The following is a 14,003-nucleotide window of genomic DNA, read 5'->3' as shown; positions in this document are numbered from 1 at the left end:
CTCTCTTTGTTTAATACTTACAGATAGGTGACATATTAAAGGAAAAAGTGGCTATGTTATGCTGGCAGGATTTGGACCCCCTTAGAGGGAAGAGTCTATAAATTATTAAGGAGTTGTTCTGAGTGATAGAACATGACACGAGGTCTCACTGAATAACCTGATGAGGATGAAAATGATGTTACTCTGGTCTAACATGTTTGCCTGATCTCAAACAGCTGAGCAGCTGTGGAAAAGTTTGGGGCTTCTTGATCAGGTGAGAGGGAAATCTTTTAGGAGAATGGAGTTCACCCTCACGTAAAGTTCACAAGACACTTGATGCACTTCTTGTAACCAGCGCACCAACATATTGTTGTTTTTCTTTCATTTGTCACCTGCCTTCACATTCCTTTTCTGCCATCCTATTAGCATTTAGCTCAGAGGTCCATCATGGATCAAGGTTCACTGCTATTTTTTTAAAGAAAAAAAAAGATTCATATCCTGTTCTGAACAGTTCACAGAAGAATAGAGATGACTCTCCCGGTCCCAGCTCTGTGTCTATGAAGAGTGATGGATCCATGTACCAGCCAGCTAATTTTGGTGACAAGCAACATCAGGGGTAATCCTTATTTTGTACTTTAAAATGTTTTCCATTAATTTGTTAGAGTTATTCTTCTTTCACTTTTCCTGGAAACAAATACAATAGAAACACAGGTGGTTTCTTGTTTGTGGAATAAATACAAATATCTCCGTTTTTAGTGGAACTGAGTCCAGAGCTCCCAGTGTTGTCTCCATGAAGAGTGAAGGATCCATGTACCAGCCAGTCAACTTTGGAAAGACACAAAGGTAAAGTTTTTCTCCCCCCCAAAGGAATAAATTTAGCACATTAAAGATTAAGTGACAGACTGACTGACCTGCAGTTTCACATGTGGCATGTTGATTTTTCTGTATTTTTGCATGGCAATTTTATTCAGTTCAATTTTCAATTTGATCCCAATATTTACCCAGTTACCCAAATCATAGCATGCATGGAAACAAAGTGTACACTCCACAAAGACATGTTTTCACATTGAGTTTTCAAACCCATCTGAATAAGTAAACATTTGATCCTCTTAAAAACAGCACCTATATAGGCTGTGTTCATCTTCTTTAGGAGTCACATAAAGCTCCCAGCATGCTCCTTTTTTTTACAACAATCCTCTGTGTGTCATTCTTCACCACATCCATGGTCATGAGGTCTTCCTCTTTTCCTCCTGCCTGGCAGCTCTCTGTTAGAGTCCTTTGTCAAGTAAATCCACCATCCTCTCTCTGCACATGTCCAAACAATCTCAGCCTTACCTCTAACTTTGTCTCCAAACCTGAGCTGTCCCTCTGATGTATGCATGTCTGATATTGTCCATTCTGCTTACTCCCTATGACAAATTTCAACTCAGCCTCCTGTTTCTTTTTCAGTCACCAACTCTAAACCATACATTGTTACAGCTCTTACTGCCATCTTGTAAACCTTCCCTTTTACTCTTACTGTTAGCCTTCTTTCACAAATTACCCATGACACTCATCTCCACCTGCTCCACCGTGCCTGCACTTTATGCTTCAGATCTCCTGTGCACTGCCGATTGCTTTGGATGGTTGACCCCAGGTATTTAAACTTTCACTTTCACTATCTCTGCATGTTTACCCTCCCACATGTCTTCCTCTCTTTCTCACCTGTTCTATCTTGTTTCTACTGACTTTCATTCCTCTTCTCTCCAGGTATGCTAATTGTAATATATGATTGCACTGATTGCCGATCACGCTTCAGCTAAGTCGTCCTCGGTCAGAAGGAATGGTACTCCACAGTGATGCAGTTCAAATAAGTTTAATGAAGGAGAAGGCAGATGGCATAAACAGGATGTGATTGAATTACAATATATTTAAATGCAGGTAAAGGGGGTGTGAGTGTGTGTGTGTGGTCATCTGTAAACAGAAAGAACGAATATGTGTATAAACCACTATGTATAACACTATACTGTGGGTTTTCAGCGTAATGTTATACAATCTAAATTATAATGACATAGCCACTAGATGGCACCCTAAGACCACAAATGATTTTTCTCCTGCATCTTAGCGATAGTAATGGGACTAGCTACTTAGTAAAAAACACAGATAAAGTTAAACATCATTCTTATCTTACAATACTCACGTGGTAACCACGCACACAGTTTTAACTCACACAGGAATGCAAGTACGTTACACCTCCGACACACCTCTCAGCAGTGCTGAACCGCACTGAACATGTTCCCATCCGAAGTATAATACTGAGGAGTAGACTTTTAGCATTAATAGTCAGAGGATTAGCGTACCTCCACCTCTCCTGGTTCTTTCCCACTTCTTCCCTACTCCCTACTCTCACTACAGATCACAAAGTTGTGTATGAGCGTCATAGTGATGGTAAATTTGATTCTTTTTACTGAATCGAGTTTGAATGAGTCACTCACCAAATTGAATCGAATTTTTGCGTCATTTGAGTCACTTAGTCAGTTGCCCAGAGAGTGCAAAAAATGTACATTTTCACTCAAACCTAATTTGTTTCTCTTTTCATGGAGGAAAAACAAGGAAAAAAATTCTAAAGGGAACATTTATTTTATTTATTTTTATTTTATTTTATTAGTATTTTCTTCAAATGTGTCAAATATATATTTTCTCATGTAAATGTCCACTGAGCTGTGAGCCAGGGGGCGGTAATGCGCCTTAACATTAGTTGCCAACCAAGAAGAAGAAGCTGTGAGCCAGGAGGGAGGGGGTGAGTGAGTCCTGAGTGATTCGCTCATGCTACGATTCAGATTTTGATTCCTTGAAAAAGTTATAATCATTTCACCTTAAGAAGCATAATACAAAACTGGATTAGATTTCAGAGCACTCACAATCACTTTGGTGGAGTAATGCTTAATGCTTCATTAAATTTAGCCTAATAATAGTGTATCTGATGCAAAAATAAATCTTCAAGGGCCCCAAATTTGATGAGACAATGTGCTCTTCAACTGTCTGTGTTGTTAAGTGCAGCTGTTCAGCACGTTTTAGCTGCATGGGATTTTACCAGGAAAACCCTTTGCTTTCATACAGAAACATTACACTAAATCTAGTTTGCTCGTGAACACAAAGGCAGACTTTTTGGAATAATGTCGTAGAACAGATTAATTGAGAAACAGTTATGTGGCCTCAATAGATATTGGCACACAATAGATAGCTTTTTCAAAGAAAAACCTTGATCTAGTAACAACAATGTGTCACAAACAAGGATGCAAGCAAGGATTGCTTGAACTATGTATAATTTATTGAAAGGAAAAAGAAACGTAAACAAGACTAGGTTTAACAGAAACCATTCGCAGAAACTGAGGGAGGTCCGAGGGCGGAGAAACGGGCGTAGAGCACAGGGAGAACTCGAACGGAACTTCTGTAAACACAGAAGAGGGGTTTTACTGAATGAAAAAAACGAGAAAGGGGCAGAGGTACGTAGTGCCAGTGGATAGTCTTGGGCTTACTTGGAAACCCCGGTTCTTAGGCGGGGAAAAGGCTACCGTGAGAGCATTCCAGAGATGGTGGAGAGTGTGGAGAGTCCGGTCCAGGTTCCAAGGTGTCCAGGGAGGTGGAAAGTACGGACTGAAGGGCAGGCTGAGGAGAAGTTGAGTCTGGGGTCCTCGGGTTCCAAGCAGACGGGAAAACAGGACAGAAACAGAACCAGCATTCCTAGTGAGTGCGACGGGTGGTGAATCACAGATGGTAGCAGGACGAACTGGCGAGGAGTGGCAGGCAGTGCTGGCTTAAAAACCCTCTAGGTGGAGCCCCGGAGATTGAAAGCAGGTGATGAGCTGGCCAACTCCACCCCAAGGGACGGACAACAGGAACCTGGACCACGCCCGACCAGACACTCCCACAGCATGACACAATGAGCTTTCATGCAGAATATAGATCAATGTTTTCCAACAGTCACAAATTAGATTATGAATTCTGCATCATGTGGTGTTGATGGTGTATGAAGGTGATGTTTTAAGGCTGTTTATTTTCCATAGCAATATAGATATAAATCTCCAGGCCAACAGGTTTCTGAATACAGGAGAATAATTTCTTTGTTTGTAGATCAAATGCTGCCTCAGATACAGTCATATCACTGTGTGTGATGCACAATAATAACAAAATGTTTTCTTCATCTCCCATCTAATCCAGCTGTCCAGTGTGTAAGGAGGTTTTAAAGGATCCAGTCCAGTTCATGTGTGGACATGAGTCCTGCAAACAGTGTGTAAGTTCAGATCAGTCTGATTCACCAGCAGAGGACTCCTGTCCACAGTGTGGAAAGAAATCCAGAATAACATTGAAAAACCTGAAAGATACTGAAGATGACAATGGTAAGTATTAAGAATTTGTATAACTACTATGAGAAAAGTTTTAAACTCTTATTAGATGTAAAATGAGTTTGAGCGGTATTTTGAATGTTTGAATATTTGGGATTTTCTTGTTAATAAAACATCTCTTTTATACACAATTTTTTAGGTGTGTAGGGTTCTTTGTAATTGGTGAATTTTCTAGATTTTAATTTTTTTTTTCATCTTACCCAAAATTTAAACAATTAAACCAATGAAAACTTTAATTTCAAGATTTGTTCTCTTTGTCATTTTGTGATTTTGCATTTTTACCATTTAAAAAAATGAAATCATTTGGTATTAACAATGTAATTTTGGGCTTGTTCATCTTGGATTTCATTGTTACAGATGACATCAAACTGTTTGAGGCAAAGAAGACATGGAAAGAAGCCATGCAAAAAAAAATTTTTTTGGTGTCTGAAGGTAATGGTGACAAGCCAAGTCCTTTGAACAACATCTATACAGAGCTCTACATCACCACTGGGGAGAGTGAAGGGCCTCGTACAGAGCATGAGTTCAGATATGGCACAAGTAAACTGGAAACGTGTTCATCAGTCAGTCTGAGTGAAATCTTCAGACCGTTGCCTGATCAAGACAAACCTCACAGAACAGTTGTGACGAAGGGCGTCGCAGGAATTGGAAAATCATTTTCTGTGCAGAAATTCATTCTTGACTGGGCCGAAGAGAAGGCAAACCAGGATGTAGACTTTGTTTTCAGTCTTGCTTTCAGAGAGCTGAATTTGATTACAGGTGAAAAAAGCCTACATGAGCTCCTGACTTTATTTCATCCCACACTGTCTGATCTCAAAGATTCAGTGGATTATACCAAAACCAAGACTGTCCTGATCCTGGACGGTCTGGATGAAAGCAGGTTTCAGCTGGACTTTGAAGGCATCAAGACTATAACATCTGTCAAGGAAGCAGCATCTGTGAGGGATCTCCTAGCAAACATCATCCAGGGTAAACTTCTTCCTGATGCAAAGCTCTGGATTACTTCCCGTCCAGCAGCAGCCAATCAGATCTCTGCTGAGCATGTTGACATGGTGACAGAGATAAGAGGGTTCATTGACTCACAAAAAGCTGAATACTTCAGGAGGAGATTTAGTCACGATCCAGATCTTGCTGACAGGATCATTAAACATATTCAGTCTTCACAGAGTCTCAACAACATGTGTCAGATCCCAATCTTCTGCTGGATTTCTGCAGTGTTATTCCAGGAAGTCTTTGGAGGAGACGAGAAAACTGAAATTCCTCAAACTCTTACAGAAATGATGGCACACTTTCTCTGTGTCCAAACAAAACACAGAAGTAGAAAATATGACAAGGACGTTGAGACAAACAAAGAGAAGCTTCTGAAAACACAGAGGAAATTTCTTCTGAAACTCGGCAAGCTTGCATTTGAGCAGCTGCTGAAGAAAAATCTTATCTTCTATGAGGAAGATCTGGAGGCCTGTGGCATTGATGGTAAAGCAGCATCCATTGACTCTGGATTTTGCACCACAGTTCTTCGGGAAGAAAAAATAATTTTCCAGAAAAAGGTCTTCTTCTTTGTGCATCTGACTGTGCAGGAGTTCTTTGCAGCTCTCTACATCTATGACTGTTTCATTAACAATGATACTAAAGATCTCAGCAGCTTCCTCGATCTAAAAAGCCAAGAACATACGTTACTTGATCTTTTAAAGATGATGGTTGACAAAGTGCTGGAGAAGAAAAATGGCCACCTGGACTTCTTCCTGAGATTCCTCCTTGGCCTTACGGTTGAACCCAATCACAGAGTCCTTCATGGTCTGCTGACTCCAACAGATCGAAGCCAAGATACTGACAAGAAAATGTTGACTCACATCAAATCTGTGCGAAGGAAGAACCTCTCTCCAGACAGCTGCATCAACCTTTTCCAGACTATGGTCGAGATGAGAGATCACAAAGTCAAAGATGAGATTCAGAAATATCTCGCACTGTCAGATCATTCAAAAACAGAGTTGACTCCCCTGCACTGCTCTGCACTGGCCTACATGCTGCAGGCATCAAAGAATGATCTGGAACTCTTGGACTTAAAGAGTTACAACACATCAGATGAGGGCAGACGGAGGCTGATACCAGCAGTGAGGAGCAGCAAAAAGGCCTTGTAAGTTTTTTTCACTCTTGTTTGTGAGATAAACTCTTCACCCTTAAATAATTTCAGCGAACTGGACTATTAGCCAGAATGCAAAAGAGGAAGGAGAGGGGACAAGTCCTCTGTATTACAAATGGCAACCACATGGTTGGCCATTAAGTATCTTTAAACATGCCTTTTCTTTACATCTATTTGTTTCTATAAAAATTAATAAACACCCATCACCCTCCATAGACTAGCAGACTGTAAAGTAAGTGAAGAGTGGGATGATCATCTGGTCGCTGCTCTCAAATACCCCTTCTCACCTCTACGAGATCTGGACCTGAGCAACAATGACCTGAAAGATTCAGGAGTGGAGCTGCTCTCTAAAGGACTGTCGAGTCAGTGCTGCAGACTGGAAACTCTGAGGTACATTAAATGTTTATGTATCATAATATAAACATAGACAACCCATCCAACCTCCTACAAAGTGAAACAGATCTCACCGGGCAGAAGTTATTTTAGCACAGGTCTTGTTCTTCATAGCATCTGCCCTGTAAATACTCATTCCTGCAGTCATTTATTCTTTCAGCGATGCAACAGATGTAGTCCTGCTGATGGATATCTAAATCTTCTAAAAGCTGCATTTATATGTATCAAACTATTCTTTTCTCAGGTTATCTGGGTGTCTGGTGACAGAACAAGGCTGTGATTATTTGGTCAAAGCTCTGAAGTTAAACCCCTCACATCTGAAAGAGTTGGACCTGAGTTACAACTATCCAGGAGAATATGGAGAGAAGAAGCTCTCTGAGCTGAGGAATGATCCACAATACCGGCTCAGCCAAGTCAAGTAATGTTTTCCTTTATCATCCACTGTTTGGAAAATGGTCCCCAAGCTCAAAGCAAGCACAGAAACACCCCAGGAAGCTGTTTGACACGTTTTTTAATGGATGAGAGCCAGCTCAAAATGTTCTGTTAGTCTTCATCGCAAAATGCTTTCTATTTCCTATTAACGATTGAGAATAAGTTTATTTCCCTTCTTGTAGCCCTTGAACAAACTAAAAATAGTAATAATAATAATAACAGCTAGTTAACAAACAAACAGAACACATCACTATAGTATTATTATTATTATTTCTATATGTACCATTTACAAGAAGATGCATCACAATGAGGAGAAGAAAGTCTGATCTTAATCTAAAGTGTTTTAAACTTTAGTTTTTGCTTTTTCACCTCCTAAAGATTAGAGCACCGCCACCTTTTTACTGTGGTTTCATGCTGTGAATACTTGTAGAGTGATACAGAGTAATTTTCTGTTTCCTAACAAGTCAAGTACCCTGGTTGTTAGTCAAAAAAGTAACATACTTTTCTTAAACGGAATGGAGTATTTTACTTAATCACCCACTGAAGAAGGTAATTTGTTACACCTCTTATTACATTACTACCAAACAAATCCCTACACTGTCTTTCTTTTAGTGAGTACAGGCACAAAGTCGACAACACAAAGAAAAGCTTGGACTACAGTAAATTTAATATATCAACCTGTATGGATAGAAAGCCATTTTAAAGCTAAAATGCTGCAATCCTGAATAATCATCACCTCTGTTACCTGGTGAAGATCAGACTCCGGCTGCTGGGGTCAGCATGCACTCAGCTTTATCATTACTCTGTTTTCTTAGCCAGCAAGAGACCAATATTGGGTGTTGGGTGGTGAACAGAATAGATGCATATATTACTAATTAATAGTTCCATTTCTATTTCTTAAACTCAATTTCCTCCACAGTTTTGAACATGGTGGAAGTCACCGGATACACCCAGGATTGAAGAAATGTGAGTATCTACAGGAATCTGTTGAATGTTGCAATGCCTGAATTCTAAAGGCATTAAGATGCTACAGGACTTAATTACGACATGCTCATTTCAGGTTAATGTGGCAGAACTTTTGTTTTAAAGCAGCTTTCTGTGTTTCACCTGAGCTTCCAGCGAGGAGCCTCCCTCAGTCTCTACCACACACCACCACAAACAATCACCATCAGTTTCAGTGGGTCCTCTTTACATAGTGTTTTCTGTGAGAAAGGATTTAGACTTATTAGAATAGAATAGAATAGAATAGAATAGAATTCAATTTTATTGTCATTGCACATGCACAGGTACAGGGCAACGAAATGCAGTTTGCATCCATCCAGAAGTGCTTTAGTGATATAGATATATTACAATATATATTAGCAATAGTATAGATATGAAAGTATATTACAGAAATGGGTCTATTATGGTATGTTATAATGTACACGGTATGAAGTATGTTGTGAATATTCTATAACTATAAGTATGTACAGGCTGTAGTGAGTACAAGCTATGTACAGGATATGAACAGGATATAAATATGAAAAACTATACAGAATATGAAATAAATAACTTTACAGAATCTGGGATATACAGCTATACAGAAATGGGAACTATGCAAGTTGTAAACAGTTGTAGGATTATTAGATCTAATGGTACATGTAAAAATACTGGATATTGAAGGACAGCAATAAAAAATTAAGAATCGTAGAAATACATTGTTTCTTTTTAAGCTCAATTCCATGTACATTAACTTCATTGTAATGGATTTTAAACATTCCTGCCATGGTTCTGCCTTTAAGAGGAAAAATAAACATCACTCGTGTATTCAGAAATGTTATTTTGAGAAGAATGTTGACTTTTAACTCAGGAACAACTTTCTTTTGATGGATTTTTTTTTAAAATTACTGCCCAACAGCTATGTACTTCATACTGCCATTGGTGGACAAACGGTATACTATTAAAGTCTTTAGTGATTCTATAAGTGTTTTCTTACCTCCAGATGCCTGTGCGCTCACTTTGGACTCCAACACAGCTCATAAGAACCTGCTGCTCTTCGAAGGGAACAGAAAGGTGACCTGGGTGGCGGAGGAGCAGGCTTATCCTGATCATACAGAGAGGTTTGATTGCTGTCAGCAAGTGCTGTGTGAGCAGGGACTAAAAGAGCGCTGCTACCTGGAGATGGAGGTGTCAGAGCCCTTATGTGTTGGGTTAACATACAGAAGCATTGGCAGGAAAGGAGATGTGGATGACTGCAAGCTGGGACAAAACAACAAGTCTTGGTGTCTGATTTGCTCTGATGATGGTTGTTTTGTTCAGCACAACAAAGAGAAGGTCTGTGTATCATTTCAGTGTTTGCGCTCCAGTCGGGTTGGGGTGTATCTGGATTGGGAAGCTGGCACTTTGTCCTTTTACAGAGTTCATTCTGGTAGCCTCATTCACCTCCACACCTTCAAAACAACCTTCACTGATCCCCTCTACCCTGCTGTTGAACTTCACACCTGTTCCTCTGTATTGTTTTGTCAGCTACCATAGAAAGAAGTTTCACTGTAGGTTAGAAAATGAATGCCTGCTAAACAACTTCAGGAAGGCTAGACATCAGTTGAAGCCTCAGCACTGTGGAGAAGGCTGTAGCTCAGGTGGTAGCGCAGGTTACCTAGTAATTACAAGGATGGCGGTTCAATCTTAGTCTGCTTCAGCCTGCATGCCAACTATCCTGGGATAAGATACTAACTCCGCCCTCTCTGACACTCCGCACCTGTTGTAGTGTGAATGTTAGGTAGAAAGAGCAGAGAAATAGTGCTTTTGTGAATGGGTAAATAAGACAAGTGCTTTGAGTGCTCCAATAGAGCAGAAATGTGCTGTATAGGAACCAGTTCATTATCTTTAACAGACAAACACAAGGTCAAAAAAAGTTGCCCTCTTGAAGTGATCAGTTGATCCTGCAGAGAGGATGAGACAAGAAAACATGTGCTCACTATTCTGTTAGTAACCTTGTTTTATAAACACAACCTTAAGTATGAATATGTATATATGGTTATTTTAGTGACACATACAGTTTTTAAAGTGATGAAAAATGTTTTCAGGTTTTTTAAGAAGTGCATGATTTCTTGACAGATTAAGTTAAATAAATAAAAATTTGGTTCATTTGAGGAAACCGTGAACATCCATAGATAATTTTCATTTCACTTTTATTTTAAACCCTCAACTGCTTGATTGCAAAATAGCTACACTTTTAGTCACGGTCTGGCTGGCAGACCGTGGGGATGTGGGGAAGGAGGAGGACCCAGGCGCGGTGCTCTATGTATAAACAGTGTGTTTATTTACAGAATGGAACAAAAACAACAATAAATCCCCGTGTTCTCCCAGACTCCCGTGTCGTGTCTCTGCGTGAATAGTTCGTGTCTCTGTGCTCTCCGCTCCCGTGTCAGCACCCCCCGGTGCTCGCTGCTCTTCGTGCCTTCCACGCTCCTCCTGCGGGAAACAATAGACGCAGCCGTCAGGACACAAATAACCGCGGGCATACACTTAGACACATTAACTCAATTCAATGGGACGACTAACGTGGAGTCTCAAGGAATGATCCCGCGCCGGTGGGAGCTCCAAGACTCTCTTAAGTAGCTCCCCCGACGAGGCCTGATCAGCAGCAGGTGTGTGGCTTCGGGTGTGGCCAGTCCCCTTGCAGGGCCACACCCTCCAGGCCTGACGCCGCCTATAAACAAGTGCTCAGCCACCCACACACACATATACACAAGCACAGGGAAGGGGGAGCAACACCAAAATACACAGCAATAATAATAATAATAATATAATACATGACTGCTCAGGGATCCTGGGTCGCCCAGTCCCAGGACCCTGACACTTTTAGCCAACACATCTATATGGATACTGTCAATACTGTCATAAAATGTCAAAAATAAGCTCTCCTGACTCTGGAATAGTGCCCAAGTTGTGGAAAAAGGGCGTGGAGCCCCTGTCTTCACTAAGTGGCCTAACAGTTTTTATGCTACATATAAAATATTATATGTAATGTGAGTTATTTATATGACTCATCATAATGAAACATGATTTCTAAAACCACATATTTGTCACACAGGACTGGGAAAATAATGTTAGCATTGAGTTTGACAGTGTGGTAAACAACAGAATAGACTAGTAGCCAAACAGCCAGGAAGCAGGCAGGTGGTTGATAGCAGATCTTCTTTCTTGTACTTACACATAAGCCACATTGTTAATTTGCTAGTTTACCTGCAGTTTACCGCAGCCCAGGTTAAGTCTACACACTGGCTGTTACCTGTTGGTGTAAATATGGTCGAGTCTCACTACTTTAAAAGCATTATGTCAGTGTTGATTTGATAGCTTAAGCTGCTCTCTCGGGATGAAGTAAAAGTGGAGCAAGCAGCAAAGTTGCACTAGTACATAAGGAATGTTAACATTCCTTATGTACTAGTCTTTATGTACTTAAGATAAGCGTTTATCTTAAGTATTAGTCTGGTTCTTTTATGTCGATTTGAATGTAAAGTATATAATAAAGCAGAGAATAAAAGATACCTTAGCAGTGTGTGTGTGTTTCTTTTTTGATTGGCAGCAAGTTTGTTCCCCTCCCTCTGATGTTAGACTGATGAAAAACTGCTTTTAATATTTTCTATATGTACATTTAGTTTTAAATGTGCTTTTTAAAAAATAGACTGGAATATTAAAGTAATCTGTACCATCAAGTGCTGCTGTTCTGTTAACTTTTGCAATATCTTTTCAGCACCTCAGGTTTCTTCAAGAGGCTGTGACCTACCTGGTTAAATGCGGATTTGACTGGCACACAGTGGTACAGGTTGGTATCACATAAATCACTAATGTCTGTTTATTTAAAAAAAAAAAAAAAAAACCCAAAGAAACAGCTACAGTCAGGTAGCAGCTGTTTAGCAGATAAAGTAGTACCCAGGAGTAAGGGAGGTACACTCAAAGCAACTGTATTAACTGTGTTTTGATGAAATTTGGAAAATTTAAAGCTCTGAAAACACAGGAATTTATCTAAATATGTTCAAACAATATTTAGGTGTATTTGTTCAAATATACACATCATTACAATGCACTACGTCTTAATCCTAAAGTATTTTTGATGTTCTCACCAGAATTCAGTTCATTTCATTTATCATATGAGAAAGATATTCCTTAGCAGTAGTATTGCTTTAAAAAAAAAAAAAAACCTCTTAGTTTTTCTTAAATAAATGACATCATGTCTCCAGTCAAAAAATAAATATAAAATAAATGGGTACCTTCAGATGCTCACTTATTTCTAATGGTCACTGTATTTGTACAGATTCGACACAGGATGCTCGTAAACTGTGAAATTCTAAACCAGCTGGCACAGCTAGAATTCATACAAATACATAATATACACAATCTGGCAGGCGGCAGTGGTGTAGATCGTCTACTGACAGACTATTCACATTGTTCTCAGTGTCAAAATTCTGTCCCTTTTCTACAAGCCTCATTCACTGTGTGATCAAAGAGCAGCATAACTGTGTTTTGTACCCATGCTACTTAAACATAACACCACCAGTTAACTGCCAAACACGTCCTAGTTTGTTTCCTGTGGGAATTGTTTTCTATTGAAATTCTCTTCTTTACTTGCTTTTTACTTTCACTTAAACCCACTAGGTTTAGCCACCATAAACTTTATTGTCCTTTTGTATTTTTTGTTAATCAAATATTTTGTTTCACAATTTAAAAAAAATACTTAGTTTGTTTTAAAGAAAAAAGACCCTGCCCTTCACAGATGTCATCCTGTCTCACTGACAAATTACTTTGGAATGACTGAGCTTTGGATTGTGGCTACCCCTATAATAAATCATCACAGCAGCTGCACCATCTGTTCCTAAGCTAAGCACCAGCACTGGCTATTTTAAAAAATTCTGATGTAGCTAATCAGGCATGTTTCTCATTCATTTGTGATATTGCTTTTTATTTTCTGTCGGATTCTGTGAGATATGACTTTTCTCCCCTTTTATTCAGCTATCAGTAGTTCTAGTATTTGTAGTGTTGATTGAGAAGTGTACCTATATACTGTAAATTGTCCAAGAATCCAATATGGGATCATATCATACTATATTAGTGTCATCAGGTAGGGACAATGCAAAGCAAACGTAGTCTATGTGTTACCTGATGGGTACAATGTTGTTCCTGCTGCTGCTGCTTATAGTGCTGGAGGGCAGGGCTGTGCTGATCTGAGACTGTAGACATTAGAAAGTCCACAGGAGAAATGGTAGCTTATTGAACAAGTGTTATGAGATAATAATAAAATGCAAAGTTTGGCGACAGTGCTTGGAACCACAAGGCAACAAAAGTGAGAAATAAACTCGGCTCTGCCTGTGAATCACTCTTTGCCTCTCTTCCTCCTTCCATCTCCTCATCTCATCTATCACTCTCCACTTGCTGTCCATCTGAGAAATAGGCACAACTTGATATTGCAATAATCCAGTTATTCTCAAACTTTTTACATTATTCCCCACATGGCAGGAAGCCTAGCAGCCATTTTATTTAGATAATAAACTCATTCACAATAAATCCTTCAGTAATTTCTGTTTTGAACAAACAGCTTTCCTTTCAAACAACTGTTTGTAACTTTTGTCACTAGACTGATTCATTAGTCTGCATCACTTCTTCAAAAAAGCAACAAGTTAAACAGAATATGAACA

The 14,003-nt window shown here is 39.5% G+C and overlaps 1 protein-coding gene across 5 annotated transcripts in view; it reads left to right on the top strand.

Moving 5' to 3' along the window:
* Positions 1-14,003, top strand: part of LOC113017258 (NLR family CARD domain-containing protein 3-like) — a 58,701-nt gene that overhangs the window by 38,918 nt on the left and 5,780 nt on the right. For 2 of the 5 annotated variants that reach the window (XM_026160422.1, XM_026160424.1), the window contains 8 exons: positions 491-595; positions 736-822; positions 4,180-4,358; positions 4,722-6,498; positions 6,721-6,894; positions 7,142-7,315; positions 8,249-8,295; positions 9,311-10,332. In XM_026160422.1, the coding sequence (XP_026016207.1) occupies positions 491-595; positions 736-822; positions 4,180-4,358; positions 4,722-6,498; positions 6,721-6,894; positions 7,142-7,315; positions 8,249-8,295; positions 9,311-9,843 (3,076 nt within the window). In that variant the 3' untranslated portion in view covers positions 9,844-10,332. Of the gene's footprint in view, positions 1-490; positions 596-735; positions 823-4,179; positions 4,359-4,721; positions 6,499-6,720; positions 6,895-7,141; positions 7,316-8,248; positions 8,296-9,310; positions 10,333-12,064; positions 12,137-14,003 lie in introns of those variants that run through there. The other 3 variants (XM_026160426.1, XM_026160425.1, XM_026160423.1) reach the window with 3 other exon arrangements.

The sequence above is a fragment of the Astatotilapia calliptera genome, unplaced genomic scaffold (genome assembly GCF_900246225.1).
Source record: "Astatotilapia calliptera unplaced genomic scaffold, fAstCal1.2 U_scaffold_1, whole genome shotgun sequence".
Classification (NCBI taxonomy): domain Eukaryota; kingdom Metazoa; phylum Chordata; class Actinopteri; order Cichliformes; family Cichlidae; genus Astatotilapia; species Astatotilapia calliptera.
The sequence above is the reverse complement of the archived record's forward strand: the minus strand, read 5'-3'. Positions and strand labels throughout refer to the sequence as shown.